This window comes from Lathamus discolor, chromosome 4, assembly GCF_037157495.1.
Source record: "Lathamus discolor isolate bLatDis1 chromosome 4, bLatDis1.hap1, whole genome shotgun sequence".
NCBI classification, from domain to species: domain Eukaryota; kingdom Metazoa; phylum Chordata; class Aves; order Psittaciformes; family Psittacidae; genus Lathamus; species Lathamus discolor.
The window spans coordinates 59,852,395-59,865,730 of record NC_088887.1 but is presented as its reverse complement, the minus strand read 5'-3'; the positions used below and the strand labels follow the sequence as shown (position 1 = coordinate 59,865,730).

The following is a 13,336-nucleotide window of genomic DNA, read 5'->3' as shown; positions in this document are numbered from 1 at the left end:
GAGAATAGCCTTAATAAAAAAATGGTTTTCCCCCAAAAAAAGTATATTTAATAATGCCCAGATTTGTAAGACAGAAATCTATTTAAAAAAGTAAGTTAAATTTATTAAAAAGAAAGTAAAATATATTGAAAGTGGAAAGTGCTGTGGAAAGATTCCATGTAGAAGGGCAGGTGGGTTGTCCAGTGTGAAAATGTAGATGTTTATTTCAGAATTTGCGTATTTTATATTTTATTCATGCTGGGTCATAGGTATAAATGTGTGTGTATATATATATGCACATATGTGCATATATATATAGGGAGATATTTGTGTGTCAGTTATTTTCTTTGCTGATCATAGGTTTACTCTTTCCTCCAGGACTCTAAGTGGCTATTATGGAATATTCTGAACCTATTAAAAATATATGAGGGTATTGCCTTAAAAGTAATGAACATCTTTTAAACAGACTAAGAAATTACTTTTAAATAGTTTTAAAAAATAAGAATATTTTAACTTTTGAACTCCCCTTTGAAATGCAGACTTGGGTAATAGAGAAAATATTTTATACTGTTTGAAGCATGTGACATTAGTATTCAAATTTCCAGAAGACTACAACTTAGCATTTTTTTCAACCATGCTTGAAGTTTTTTCCTGCTTGTTTCTTCTTTTTGTCACAAGCAGAAATCACAAGCAGATATATACTGGGTCATCTGTAAACAAACATTTTGAGGAGCTGAGTACTTCTACTCTTAGCAGTAGGCCATGCTGTGCTTCAGAAGAGCCAACACTGACGCCACATGAGCAAACCTGGCAAACCACTGCTGACAGTCCAGCCCAAAGGAAGAAAGCATTATATGCAGGTAAGACTAAAATCAACTGTAGTTACTAGCAGAATTTATTCACTAATTTGAAAAGATTCTGTTAAAAATAGCAAAAAAGCACCCTTGTAGGAACAAATAAATCCTTTCCTGATTTAAACAATCGTCCTTCCGAAATTCTAACTTTTGTAATTTTTACTTTCTGGCCATCTTACTTATTTGATCCAAACAGACAAACAGATGTCTGCTCACTTATGCTTCGTCACAGGCACTGCAATGAAAAAAAATTTTGACAGACTGTTTTGAAAGCTCTTCAAACAGTTTTTTAACAGTAATTATTAAACCCTTCTGTCTTTTTATTCTATATAAGTACATCATTGGCAAGAATGAAGAGCTGATCTATGTTTCATTAGTTACAGCATTGCTTACACTAATATTTCTTATTTCTGCTTATTACACTGTAACACTAAGCTTCTCTTTGAAGCATGCTTTGTATGCAGTCTGAAACCAAGTTTACACAGCTGATGTAAAAGTAGTTTTCATCCTTGAGAAAGTACAAGGTACAAATTAGGACTGATTGTGTTTGAAGTCTTGTGTAGGCACTCCCTTAAAAATTGAGAATGAATAGCAAAGGGGATCTCAAAAATCCCAGGCACGTATTTGAGCAATAAGTTAGCTCTTTTGCTTTCAACACCTACAGAGCAAACAAAGACAAGTCTGCTGCGAATCGTCAGGAAATCTAGGGAAGAAAGACCAGAGGAAAGAATATCTCCTGAAAAAAAGAGGTTTTCTGTCAAAAAGAGTGTGAAATGTACAACCACTTGCGAAGGCAAGTTGCCAGAACAGGAGTCTCTGGGTGGGACAGACAATAAGATCTTTCCTGCTGTGTTTGTAACTAATGGTGCCTCCTTTGAGGCAAAAGTGTGCAGAAATGCAGCACAAAGGATTGGAGCACAGCTCAGATGCAGAGAGCTGGACGTGCAGAAGGATATTGTAACAAGGCCCTTACATGTGCGGCCGGACTTCTGCCTGTGCCCAAACTGTTAGGTTTACAACAGCTTAATCATTTCCACAGTATGAGGCAGCAGTGATACAACTATGCCTTACACTGCTGGAAAGATATCACAGCTGCTTCTTATCAACAGTGTAAATACATCTTGAGAATCTTGTTATACACTAACAGATTGTCGAGATACAGTAATTTGTAGTTACATGCAATGCTGAGGTTAAAGCTGAATGGTGGTTCTAATTCTTTGGTACCAATGTGAAAGGAGGTTGTACTTTATTAGTATGCTTAGACTTGCAAAAAACATGCTCTCTGGGGTAGATGCGTATACAGAGACAAAAGTATTTCCGGTGGGGCTTGGATATACATCCAGATAGTTTTCTTGTCTCTCAGGAGTTCATGCAACTCTGAACTTTATATTAGGTCCTCTAAGTTGTTCTAAAAAGTCACCTATATACTTAAAGATGTTTGACATTTTTTACATTTCAGTGTCTTATTTTTATTTTTTTATATACCTTTTATACAGATTTTCATAGCAGTATACTTTAGATTAGCCACTCCCGGCCATCTCGCTATTGATATCACTAGTATTGGTATCACATCTTGAAATGGGAAATAAACCAGATAGTCTTTTTCTTGTTGTTGTTATAATAAATAAATACATTCCAAGTTCATTTTTCTTTTAACTTAAATTATTCCCCAACTATTTTGTAAATTTCCTCATTGACTAATTAGGGCTCATGAGTCATCTAGTAGCATTGTTACTGTTGATCAAGCAACAAGAAACACAAGAAACATAATTCTTATTGATTAATTTAGCATTCTAATTAGACATTACTGTGATTACTGTGTAGTCTTTGTGACACTGCTAGTAAGCTAAAATAAAAAAATAATGATGCTATTATATGTCAGTTTCTATTTGCGTATTTTCGTGTGCACTAAAGTTGTGAGCTAATGAAATGCAAATGTTTCATCTTAGATCTGAAGGTGCAGAAATCTGTGAAAAGGGCATCTAAAAGGTATGTCTGGGCACATATATACATACATCACACAAATTATTGTTTATATTTTTCTTCTGTCATTTCGAACTTCTCAAATGTATTTCTACCTTGTGCTACATCTAACAGTTCTTTTTTTTCTAGTTCTTTAGATATCTCTTCAGCTCTTTGGTTAAAGACCCATGGCTTGGTTGCTAGGCGACTCACCATCATGGATGCTTTAGCTCCTACTGCTGTTCCTCATGGTGCCAAATACATCCCAGTTCTGGACAAACATGTAGTTTCTAAAGTATTTGATGAGGTAATGCTCACACACTGTTTCAAAGCAAACAAAAAAAGCTTGATACTGTTTTTAGAAATATGTTTTTATTAATTTCTATGAATGTCATAATTGCATTCCCTAGTGTTTATTGTAGATGGTTGATGTCCACTAAATGTGTAATGCATATCTGAATATTTATTCATGCATCAGTAAGAAGATAAAACTGATAGTTAATAGTATTTCTTGCAGACTTTATAATTAAGTTTTAGAGCTATATATTTTTCTTTCACAGTTAACAGTTGACAGCAGTGTGCAGCCATCAGGTATTCAGCAATTTCTTGAGCACCATAGCCTCTACTGAGACATATTAATTCACTGAGTATTTATTTTAGGTCCCTAAATTCATTTGGAAAACTTTGCAGGTGCACACTTCATGGATTTGTACTTTCTCAAGGTTTACATGGGTCTGCTAAGACCTTTTGAAAAGTATTGGAATTCAGTAATTAAAATTTAATTCTGATAGGTGTAGGCAATTGTGAGACTGTAACATTTACAATGAATTGTGTATCATGAAGTTCTAATTGTCATTCCACATAGCATTTCAAGTTTACAATTTGCTAAGAACACATTAAATTCTGCTTTTACTCTTCAATACCATAATAATGTGATTTTGTTCGTCTGCCCCTCATATTCTACTCAAAGTGTTTTATAAACTGTATTAAATGTTGATTTTGCAGGTGATGCTGTTTGTACTTGAAGTTACTCTATAAATCTGTTAGGAAATGTAACAGTGGGCTTCTGCATGGTAAAGCCCTGCTGGATTTTTATTAACTTGGTTTGAGTAACACAGCAGACAACAACTATGGCAATATGAAACTGGATGAGAGGTGCTCTGTTTCTTGCCTTTCAGCTTTCAAGCTCCTCTTGAAAATGACAGGTAGCGAGATTTCATGGCTCACAGTTCTGGGCAGAGATTTACCTCATCTGTCTCTGGCAAGATACTTCACAGTAACATGTTCCCATTAACTTTAGCTTCTAGGAGATCTCAAGATTAATTCAATATCAGAAGCTTAGGTGTGGTCTGGCACTGATGTGACACAGATTTATTAATGAGAGAAAAGATGTCCTCAGAAAGAGAAGGGAATTTAAAGTCATAAGAATCTCGTGGGTAGTTATATATATACAATAAATATAAAGTGCTTCTGAAAAAATGGTCATACTACAGTAATTTGGAATCCAGGTAAGCTGTAATGATTCAAACACAAATAAGACATCACTGAAAAATGTTCCCATTAAAGGAGTCTTTTTAGTATTTTATTTTCTGATTGCTTCCCTTATTCCCCCAACAGGGGTTTTAGATTTATTTAAATTGAACCTCATCCATCTTTTTGTCATCTATATCCTGGTCTCAGAGATGCACTTGGAGAAGCTTCCCACTTAACCATATGTGTTGATGACATTTCTGGGGAGAGTAACATTCCACATCTTCTCCATTTATTTCATGGATTTTTTTCTGTTTATAATCGTTATAAGGACATTGATGTATAAAACAGTTTTTTGTCATGGTTTCGCGCCAGCCACTAAGTACCACACAACTGCTCGCTTACTCCCCCTAGTCCTCCCCCCCGCCTTGTGGGATGGGGGGGAAAACTGGAAAAACACAAAACCTGTGGGTTGAGATAAGAACAGTTACATAATTGAAATACAGTAAAATATAGTCACAATAATAACAACAACAATAACAATAATAAACAATATTAGAAAAAAGAGAAAGAGGAGTAAAACTCAAGAAACACAGGTGATGATCAATACAATTGCTCATCACCTGCTGACTAATGCCCGGCTTGTCCCCAAGCAGTGATCGGTGGCTCCTGGCCAACTCCCCCAGTTTCTATACTTAGCATAATATTCTGTGGTATGGAATATCCCTTTGGCTAGTTTGGGTCAGCTCTCCTGTCTCTGCTCCCACCCAGCTTCTTGTGCATTTCCTCACTGGCAGAGCATGAGAGACTGGAAAGTCTTTAAGTAAGCACTACTTAGCAACAACTGAAACATCAGTGTGTTATAAACATTGTTCTCATACTAAATCCAAAACACAGCACTGCATTGGCTACTGAGAAAAAAAGACCAACCAAAAAACGAACAAAACAACTCTATCCCAGCCAAAACCAGAATACTTTTCTTACATGAACTGCAGAGTAATTTAAGAGGCTGTATGATGGTGGGACTTTGGACTGACAGATTGAGAAAGCATCTTTACTCCTCTCTGTCATCCTTTTCTACCTTTTTCTCTGCCTTTTGAAGATCTACTTGTAAGTGTATGACTTTTTATTTTGTAAAGAAATTGACTTACGTCAATGCTGTATTTTGAGATTTGAAAGGTATTGAAGTTCCTGATTCTGCCCAACCTGGTTAGTTTCCTAAGTCTTACTATGGTTAAGTAAGAGTAGTTTCAGTGAGCAATATCCACCTTGTTCATTCTTCGGTGATCAGCGCAATGCTTAGAAATGTCTCTCTTCATTTTTAGTACTGCAGTTCCTTAGAAAATATGGTCCTCCAGAATAAGAGTATTAAATACATTAAAAAAGGAACTAACACACCTGTATGCTAGAATTAGATGCTAATAGAGTGTTGTTTTAAAGCAGTACAACCTGGAATATGGTCGTGCTTCAGACATTCTTGTCTACCTTCTGACCAACCCTTCCATTATTAAAGTGAATTGTTTGACAGTACTGATTTAGTTAGACTTAACTAGTAGTTAGGAATCTTAATTTGCAACTTCTATGTAAAAGAATTGTGTAATTTCAGAAGATTTTATTAGCGGGCTGGGATCTATGCCTTAATTCTGACATTTCTTTGGGGTGCTCAGATCTTTCTGAAGCCTTCCAGTGGTCCCTCTGGCTGTTCTGATCCTTGGACATGGACTCATAGGCATTTGGTTATACTGGTGGAGGAAAAGTTGTACGATAAATGAAGTTTTTGTCTTTTATTGTATAATAGATCCTACCATTGGCCCACGTTAGCAACAACAAGAAGTGGATCACACTAATTAATCCTCAGGCAGTGAATCTTGATGCCTATAAAGAGAAGCTGGAACAAGCAATTAAATCCTATGAAAGGCAAGTCTACTCATCAGAAATGTATCAAGTTTGTAGTCTCAATTAAAATTTTTCTTATGTAGTGGATATTCACTCACACATGCTTTGCTTAATACTGGTAATTCTGCACATTGACATACTTTAATCCACCATCTACCTGTAGAAGAAATATCTATTTTCTTAAAAAAAAAAAAAAAGTAGGATTAAGAGACCCAGATAATAGGCTAGGAAATAATAAATGTTTGTTCAGTGCTAAAAAAATTAAATCATTCTTTTACTTTCTGGGAATAAACTTGGCAGCAGAAACCCCTAAGGAGGAATATCTCCCAAACATACAGTGGTAGCCAGGCTTTTAATTTACAATTAAGCTCCTAAATCCATAAACTGACTTTTAAGTTAGTGGCCTGCTCTTTGCTGCCAGCTGCCTAGCACCAAACTATGGATGCAAGAATGTAACTGAGGCATCTTTAAGATACGATTTTTTTTTTTTTTTGAAAGAGAGAAGTATGAGAGATATTAACTAAATGTTGGTAAAAACATATGAGAAGTAAACAGGACAAAGACATTAGATCTCTTAAGATATTTCTTTTCTTGGCCTAGCTCTGTGGATTTTTTTTTAAAGTAATGCAATTATTTGACTACTACTGTCATTCAGTAAACTTATGAGAGCTTTGACTAGAACTGCTTAAGTAAATAAGAGATATCTTTTTCAGACTGTATTCTAATATCGTTTACAGATTTAATTATTTTAGATGACAAAAAATAACATTGATGATAAATGTTTAGTCTTTAGTTTTTGATTAATTCCACTGAGACCCTTTAAGGTTTTTCTCCCCTCTGTAGCTCCATGAGCATACCAATTCTTTTCAAAACATATATCTCTGTTTTTCAGTCCCATGTCCTATTTCTGAATGTATCCAGCTTTTGTGGTAAAAGTTAAGAATTATGATTTGCGAATGCTGCTTGCTGTGTCTAATCTTAATGAAATTCAGTGAATAAAAATCTTTTTGGTTTGTGTGCTCAGTCATTGAGACAATACTGTTATTATCAGGCTGATGAAGAACTCAGAAAATCTCAATTTTTTATTCATTTTGATAGAAGGTTTAAGTGGCGTATTTTTGATGGTGGCTTCTGAAAAAATATTGAATTTTTCATTTCTGTGCCATACCATTGCATATTTTACATTTACTGACTTCAATTCTGAGGGAAAGAAAAGTGGTTTCTGGTAAAACTCTAATGATCTGACAGCATTTTACAGTCCCCCTAAAATTTTGGTGATTTCGAGTACTGTTTACTTACGTTTACTGGTGCAAGTCAATGAATCAGTGCATTTACAATAGTAAATTGAGTTCACTACTTCTGTGAAAAAGATGGATAGAAGAGAGATCTGCCTGAAGGTCCTTATAGTTGACAATGTAAAAAAGAGTTCTCATGGGTTTTGCTCTACATGTGAAACGGCAACCCAGTCAAATCTATTTTGCTCTAAATGCACAGTACTTTTCCAGTAATTGAATTTGTAGATCCTGCAGTTCAGCTTTGTGAATAGTGATTGGTCACAAAGTTATTCTGACATCTATAGATGAGACAATATAGCAGGGCATGCAGGTTTCAAGAACAGAAGCAAGCATAACAGTATCTCCCCTATACGTAGATTGACTGTAGCATCAGATTTAGTGGGAGAAAAGTGGCAAGGGCAGAAATACTGTACTCTAACAAAGTGAATATCCAGTACACCATGGGAAGCTTCAAAATATCTATGATCTTGTATAGCCAAAATGTTTTACAAATGAGTTAGTTATGAGTGTGCACATTAAGAAGTTTGAAATAAGCTTAATTTAATAAGCTTAATTAGTGCATGCTGAGACTGCAGATTGTGAATGAATGAAGTGATTTACATTCTAAAACTGCTGGGGTTTGGTTTCTAGTAGATAAAATCAATCATTGGAAATTAATATTAAAAATCTGGTGTTAATGAGCTTTTTTGTACATGCAGCAGTAAATCTGGCAGGACTGTTAAAAGTTTGATGGTTGTAATCTGAATTTTTCCTAACAATGAGTTTGTTCTTGTATTTGCAAAGGAAGTTTGAAATTTTTTCTACAATTACAGCAATTTCAGTAGAGGTTTACTTCTATAGGATGAAATGAAGTAATTGAGTGATGGCTTAATTGTTTGAAATGTCAACAGTGAAAACTGTAAGCTAAATGACCCGATGAGAGTTTATAATGTATGTCTAAAAAGCAAAAGCAGAAAGTTTAGTGGTGTTTTTAAAAGATCTCAGAACTGCACTCTTTTGGGATAATCCCTTCTGTTTTCCTGTCAGTAGTTTTTGTTCATAGCCAGAGTTTAACAAAAGAGAAACTTGAATGGCACAACTGAGAGGTTATCTTAGCAGGAAAAAAAATTAAAAAAAAAAAAATTAAATAGCATTTCTCTCTGTGTGTCTCAAGGATACAGTTTTCTGAAACTGTTTCATTGGAGGAACTGTGTTTAGATTAACTAGCATTTAATCAGTTTTGTTATTTGATTTAACATGCTGGTGCTGATGAGAACCATCCACAGAAAATCCTGGCAAGAAGCAGCAGTGATTGCCATTAATCCTTCTATGACCCTGAAACAGTCATGCTGCTACTTGATGGAAGATGCTGTTTTCCCATCTTCCCTTGCAGTTGATAATTTCATAGCTGAATGATGAGGATACAGTCTGATGATGCAGTGTTCTTGGAATACAAATCAATGCAGATATCATAAGAAACTGTTTATTAGCTAGCTTTGAGATGATCAGATGCGCAAGCAACTGTATTCCCTCAAAAACTACTTTGTTTTCTTTAATAGGCGCCTAAATCTAGTTATCTGGAGAGCACTCCCTCAGGAGGAAAGAGACAAGTAAGTTACCAGCTTTCAGATTTCTAACCTACCTCTGAAAGGCTGATCATAAATATTTGATACTTTTATCAATATTTCTGTAACCAATTGGTTTTAATTTCAAATATATCAAGTATATGTATACCTTACTTTCACCAATGAATATGTGATATGGAGCAATATGAAACTCTGGACATTCTTCTTGCATTGATGATTATTTTTTAAGGAAAAGACTTGCATTCTACTTGAATGTGCTGGTCTATTCTTAATCAGTGTCAAGTGGCAGGGCCTTGGGAGGGCAGCATATCATTGCCTTTAGCGTCAAGTTAAATCTCTCATCCTGTAAAAAACATTTCAGTGACTGGTTTGTAAAGGAATAATAAGCACCTTTACAGCATGCACTGGGACTGTAGGTCACACTGGAATTTTTTACTATTTTAACTAGCTTATTTCTGTGTATTGATTTAGAAAACTAGTGACTGTATAAATAAGACTGACATCAGTGAAGTTAGATTCTCTTTACTTCAGAGAATAAAGTGAATAGGTATGAGATATTCCTAGGTAGAAAAATGGTAATGAAAATGAGAATGTTTTTAAGAATACTTTAGCTACTGAGCAAAAACTACACAGAGAACTAAGAAGAAATAAAACCCCGTTCTGGTGCGGGGAGAAAGTGAACACTGTTAAACAAACGAACATCACAGAATTAAAGAAAAAAAGAAGTAGATGTCTGTTGATAGACAATGACTTGTAAAGTATAAGAATTTGAAAGGGTGGTATTCAAAACATTTTATTATTGGTAATATATGGCCAATTATGTACATAAAAAAAACCAAACAGTCCTATCAATTGTACAGTCTGTTGCTAAAGAGACATATTTAAATCATTAATAATAGTTCATGGAATTGAAATATTTGATGTATTTCTCTTCCAAACTTATGATCTGAATGATCATTTTCATGTACTAGAAGAGAATGACAATATACTTCCAAATCAGTAATCAGGAAGGAAAGAGTAATAAAGTCTACTAACTCGATTACAGTAGTCATGAAATACTTGATTGAGGAGCTTTCTGGTTTGCTAGTATGTATTTAAATCTTAGCTCAGATGCTGAGGAAATTCAAATTTACTAGAGAAGTGGTAATTTTGTGCTTGTGTTCAAAATGGTTGGGAAATACAATTTGGGAGATCAGTTTGCTTGACGATTATAAATTAATAATGGATTCAGGTAATAGAGAACAAGATCTAGGTAAGTAACTATACTGGTCAGGTTAATTTCAATACAAGGCAGTTCCTAGAGTAGAAAGATAAGCAGTGACAAAGAGTAGGGCAATGTGGTAGGCATAACCATGGATGTATGTGTTAAGACAGACACTTACATACTCTCCCCAGTTCTAGGTTTCACATTTTTAAAATGTTGGCAAAGCTGTAGAGAAGAGCCTCAAAAGAGCTACTTTTTGAGTACTAAAAAGTCTGTTACTTCCAATTGGAGATGTAGAGAATTCTACCTCTTCTGGATTTTGGAGTTTGGTTTTTATCAAGATGACTGTATCTAATTGGCATTTTGGTTTATAAGTACCTTCAGTGTGTACCTTCAAACTGGCTCTTTAATCAAGTGCACATTGACATAATCTGAACCATGGATGGAAGCACATTCCTGATCACTGAGTATGATTGAGCAGCGCAAGACTGGCAGAACAATAAACAAAAGGAAATTGTCTCTTTTTTATGTGATCAGTCAAGACTAATGTGGCAAATCAAGACTTAGTAGATATCTTTTGCCATTTTAGATTGCCTAGATGCTTGCAGCTCACCATAGCTGCTGCTCCAGACGGGCCAGGGATTTCCATGATTTCTCAGTTGTAACTGCAAGCTCTTTATTGATCTATTTATTCTATATTGAATCACATACTCTAGGATATCTAAAATGACACTGGATGATATCTATGCTCAGCCTCTTGAATTGCTCTGTAGATGTCTTTCTATGACATATGGTTAAAACAGATGTGATTGTTTGGCAAACACAACAGTAGCTGAATGAAACACAAGAACTTGTGGTATACAGAAGATTGAATGAATTTGATGTTTAATTCTGCCTTTACCCTTTATGATTCTATTTGTAAAGTACTGTCAATTATTTTTTTCTCTGCTTGTGATTGTTTGGGGTTTTTTTAACTTATATTATATTTAAGATTTAAAGAGGATGGGCCAGTCCAATATATGCAGCATAAAGAAGCTTTGCTGGAAGCTTTAGAGAATTTGGGGTGGCCAATTTCCTATGAAGATGTAATATTGTTAGAAGATGAGATACTGACAGCATTAACATATATACAACAAGCCTCTGACCTTCAGGAAGCTGTCAAAAAGGAAACTGAGAAGAGCTCGGAATCATTCTTAAGCAACAATAAAAAGGTAATAGATTGGAAATCGTTTCCCCTCCCCTCTCTCTCCCTCCTTCCCCCTTCCAAGATACCAATATTTGATTCTGGAATAATTTTGTTCCACGATTATAGCTGGTAAAGCAGGCAATTAGCATGATACTATACAAATGGACCAAGGAAAGAAGGTAGTTAAAAAGAGAGCAAGCGTTCAATGTTTTTTTTCTAAGTATGGGGGAAGTGGAAGTTCTGAAGCTGGGAGAGGCACAGAAATCAAGCCTCTTAGAAACAAATCTGAACAAAGTATCTTTCTCTCCAAAGACAGCAGAGGTATATATGCAAGAAGAGAAAGAAGAGATACATTAAAGGCAATTATAATATAAGATTTGTGGTTGAGTTAATACCTGATAAACGGGACTAAAAAATCTTGTAATGTTGGAGTATTCGCTGTAAGCTTCTGTGGTATGTTTCTTGGAAGAGAAAAGATGGAGACAAGAAATTGGATTCAGCTTCATATTTGGACACTAAAATTTAGTTGTCTGTAAAATATAGGCTTGTATGAACTGGTGGCTGATCTCAGTATTGTGAATGGAGACAGTGGCATCTGGAGTTTATCAAGGATACCGACTTTCGGTGAGCCAGAGTGCTTTCTCCACTCCATTAATACATTAGGAGAAAGTAGTCTACCTACTCTGAAACTGTGATAGAAGTTTGTGATTTTTGATCTCTATATATACATATGTGTCTCCCAGATGATCCTCTGATTTTACTTGGAGTGCTATTGAGCAGTTTAATGAAATGCATATGGAAATACATGAAGCAGTAAGTATAAAAATAATGCTAGTAGGTTATTTTAGACTGCCCTATTGGGAGAGTATACTTCTTCATTTTTGCTTTTTCTGTTGGGATATATACTGTCAGAAAACATACTGTTGGTTACAGTGTTGTATTCTCCTGTTATTGTTTTCACTCTTTCAGAACATTCTTGAAAATCAATTGATACCACCTTAGTGGTATGAATTCTCTGGGAAATGAAGAACAGACATAAGCTTTTAAAACTGGTTTAATCTTCCCTGATGGAAAGATTTCTGTAAACACTACTGATGCTTTAAAATTCAAAGTAGTTACCTCTGAAAAAACCCCTAACAAGTTCTCTTATTTAGTTTCAAAATTTTTCAATTAAAAGCTTCACCAAACAGTGCTTCACTGGGAGGGCTGCTGTACCTCTACAGGACTGCTGTCTAGGTAGTGTTAGAATAATATCAAAACAAGCTCTCTAGGAAATTAACAAGAAAGAAAATATTTTCTCAGACTTATAAATTCTGATAGAGGATAAGTTTAAAAAAATAGAGACTTAATCAAAAAGCTCATATATTAACTTATTCGTTTTCTTGTTCATTGTTTCATATCATTGAGTGAGGTAAACTACTCTTTGACTGAACTTGAAGGTGTGGTTGGTCTAGTTTCAGTGAATCATAGAATCATAGAATCAAAGAATAGTTAGGGGTGGAAAGGACCTTAAGATCATCTAATTCCAAACCCCCTGCCATGGGCAGGGACACCTCACACTAAATCATGTCATCCAAGTCTCTGTCCAACCTGGACTTGAACACAGCCGGGGATGGAGCATTCACAACTTCCTTGGGTAACCCATTCCAGTGCCTCACCACCCTTACAGTGAAGAACTTCTTCCTTATATCCAATCTAAACTTCCCCTGTTTAAGTTTGAACCCATTACCCCTTGTCCTAATGAAGAGTCCCTCCCCAGCATCCTTATAACTCCCTTTCAGATACTGGAAGGCTGCTATGAGGTCTCCACATAGCTTTCTCTTCTCCAGGCTGAAAAACCCCAACTTTCTCAGCCTGCCTTCATATGGGAGGTGCTCCAGTCCCCTGATCATCCTCGTGGCCCTCCTCTGGACTTGTTCTGAATG

At 35.4% G+C, this 13,336-nt stretch overlaps 1 protein-coding gene across 1 annotated transcript in view; it reads left to right on the top strand.

Annotated features, from left to right (window-relative positions):
- Positions 1-13,336, top strand: part of VWA3B (von Willebrand factor A domain containing 3B) — a 63,756-nt gene that overhangs the window by 34,825 nt on the left and 15,595 nt on the right. The window contains exons 16-22 of the mRNA XM_065675752.1: positions 661-839; positions 1,498-1,626; positions 2,783-2,822; positions 2,946-3,102; positions 6,064-6,182; positions 8,995-9,045; positions 11,217-11,436. Coding sequence (XP_065531824.1) covers positions 661-839; positions 1,498-1,626; positions 2,783-2,822; positions 2,946-3,102; positions 6,064-6,182; positions 8,995-9,045; positions 11,217-11,436 — 895 coding nt within the window. The remainder of the gene's footprint in view (positions 1-660; positions 840-1,497; positions 1,627-2,782; positions 2,823-2,945; positions 3,103-6,063; positions 6,183-8,994; positions 9,046-11,216; positions 11,437-13,336) is intronic.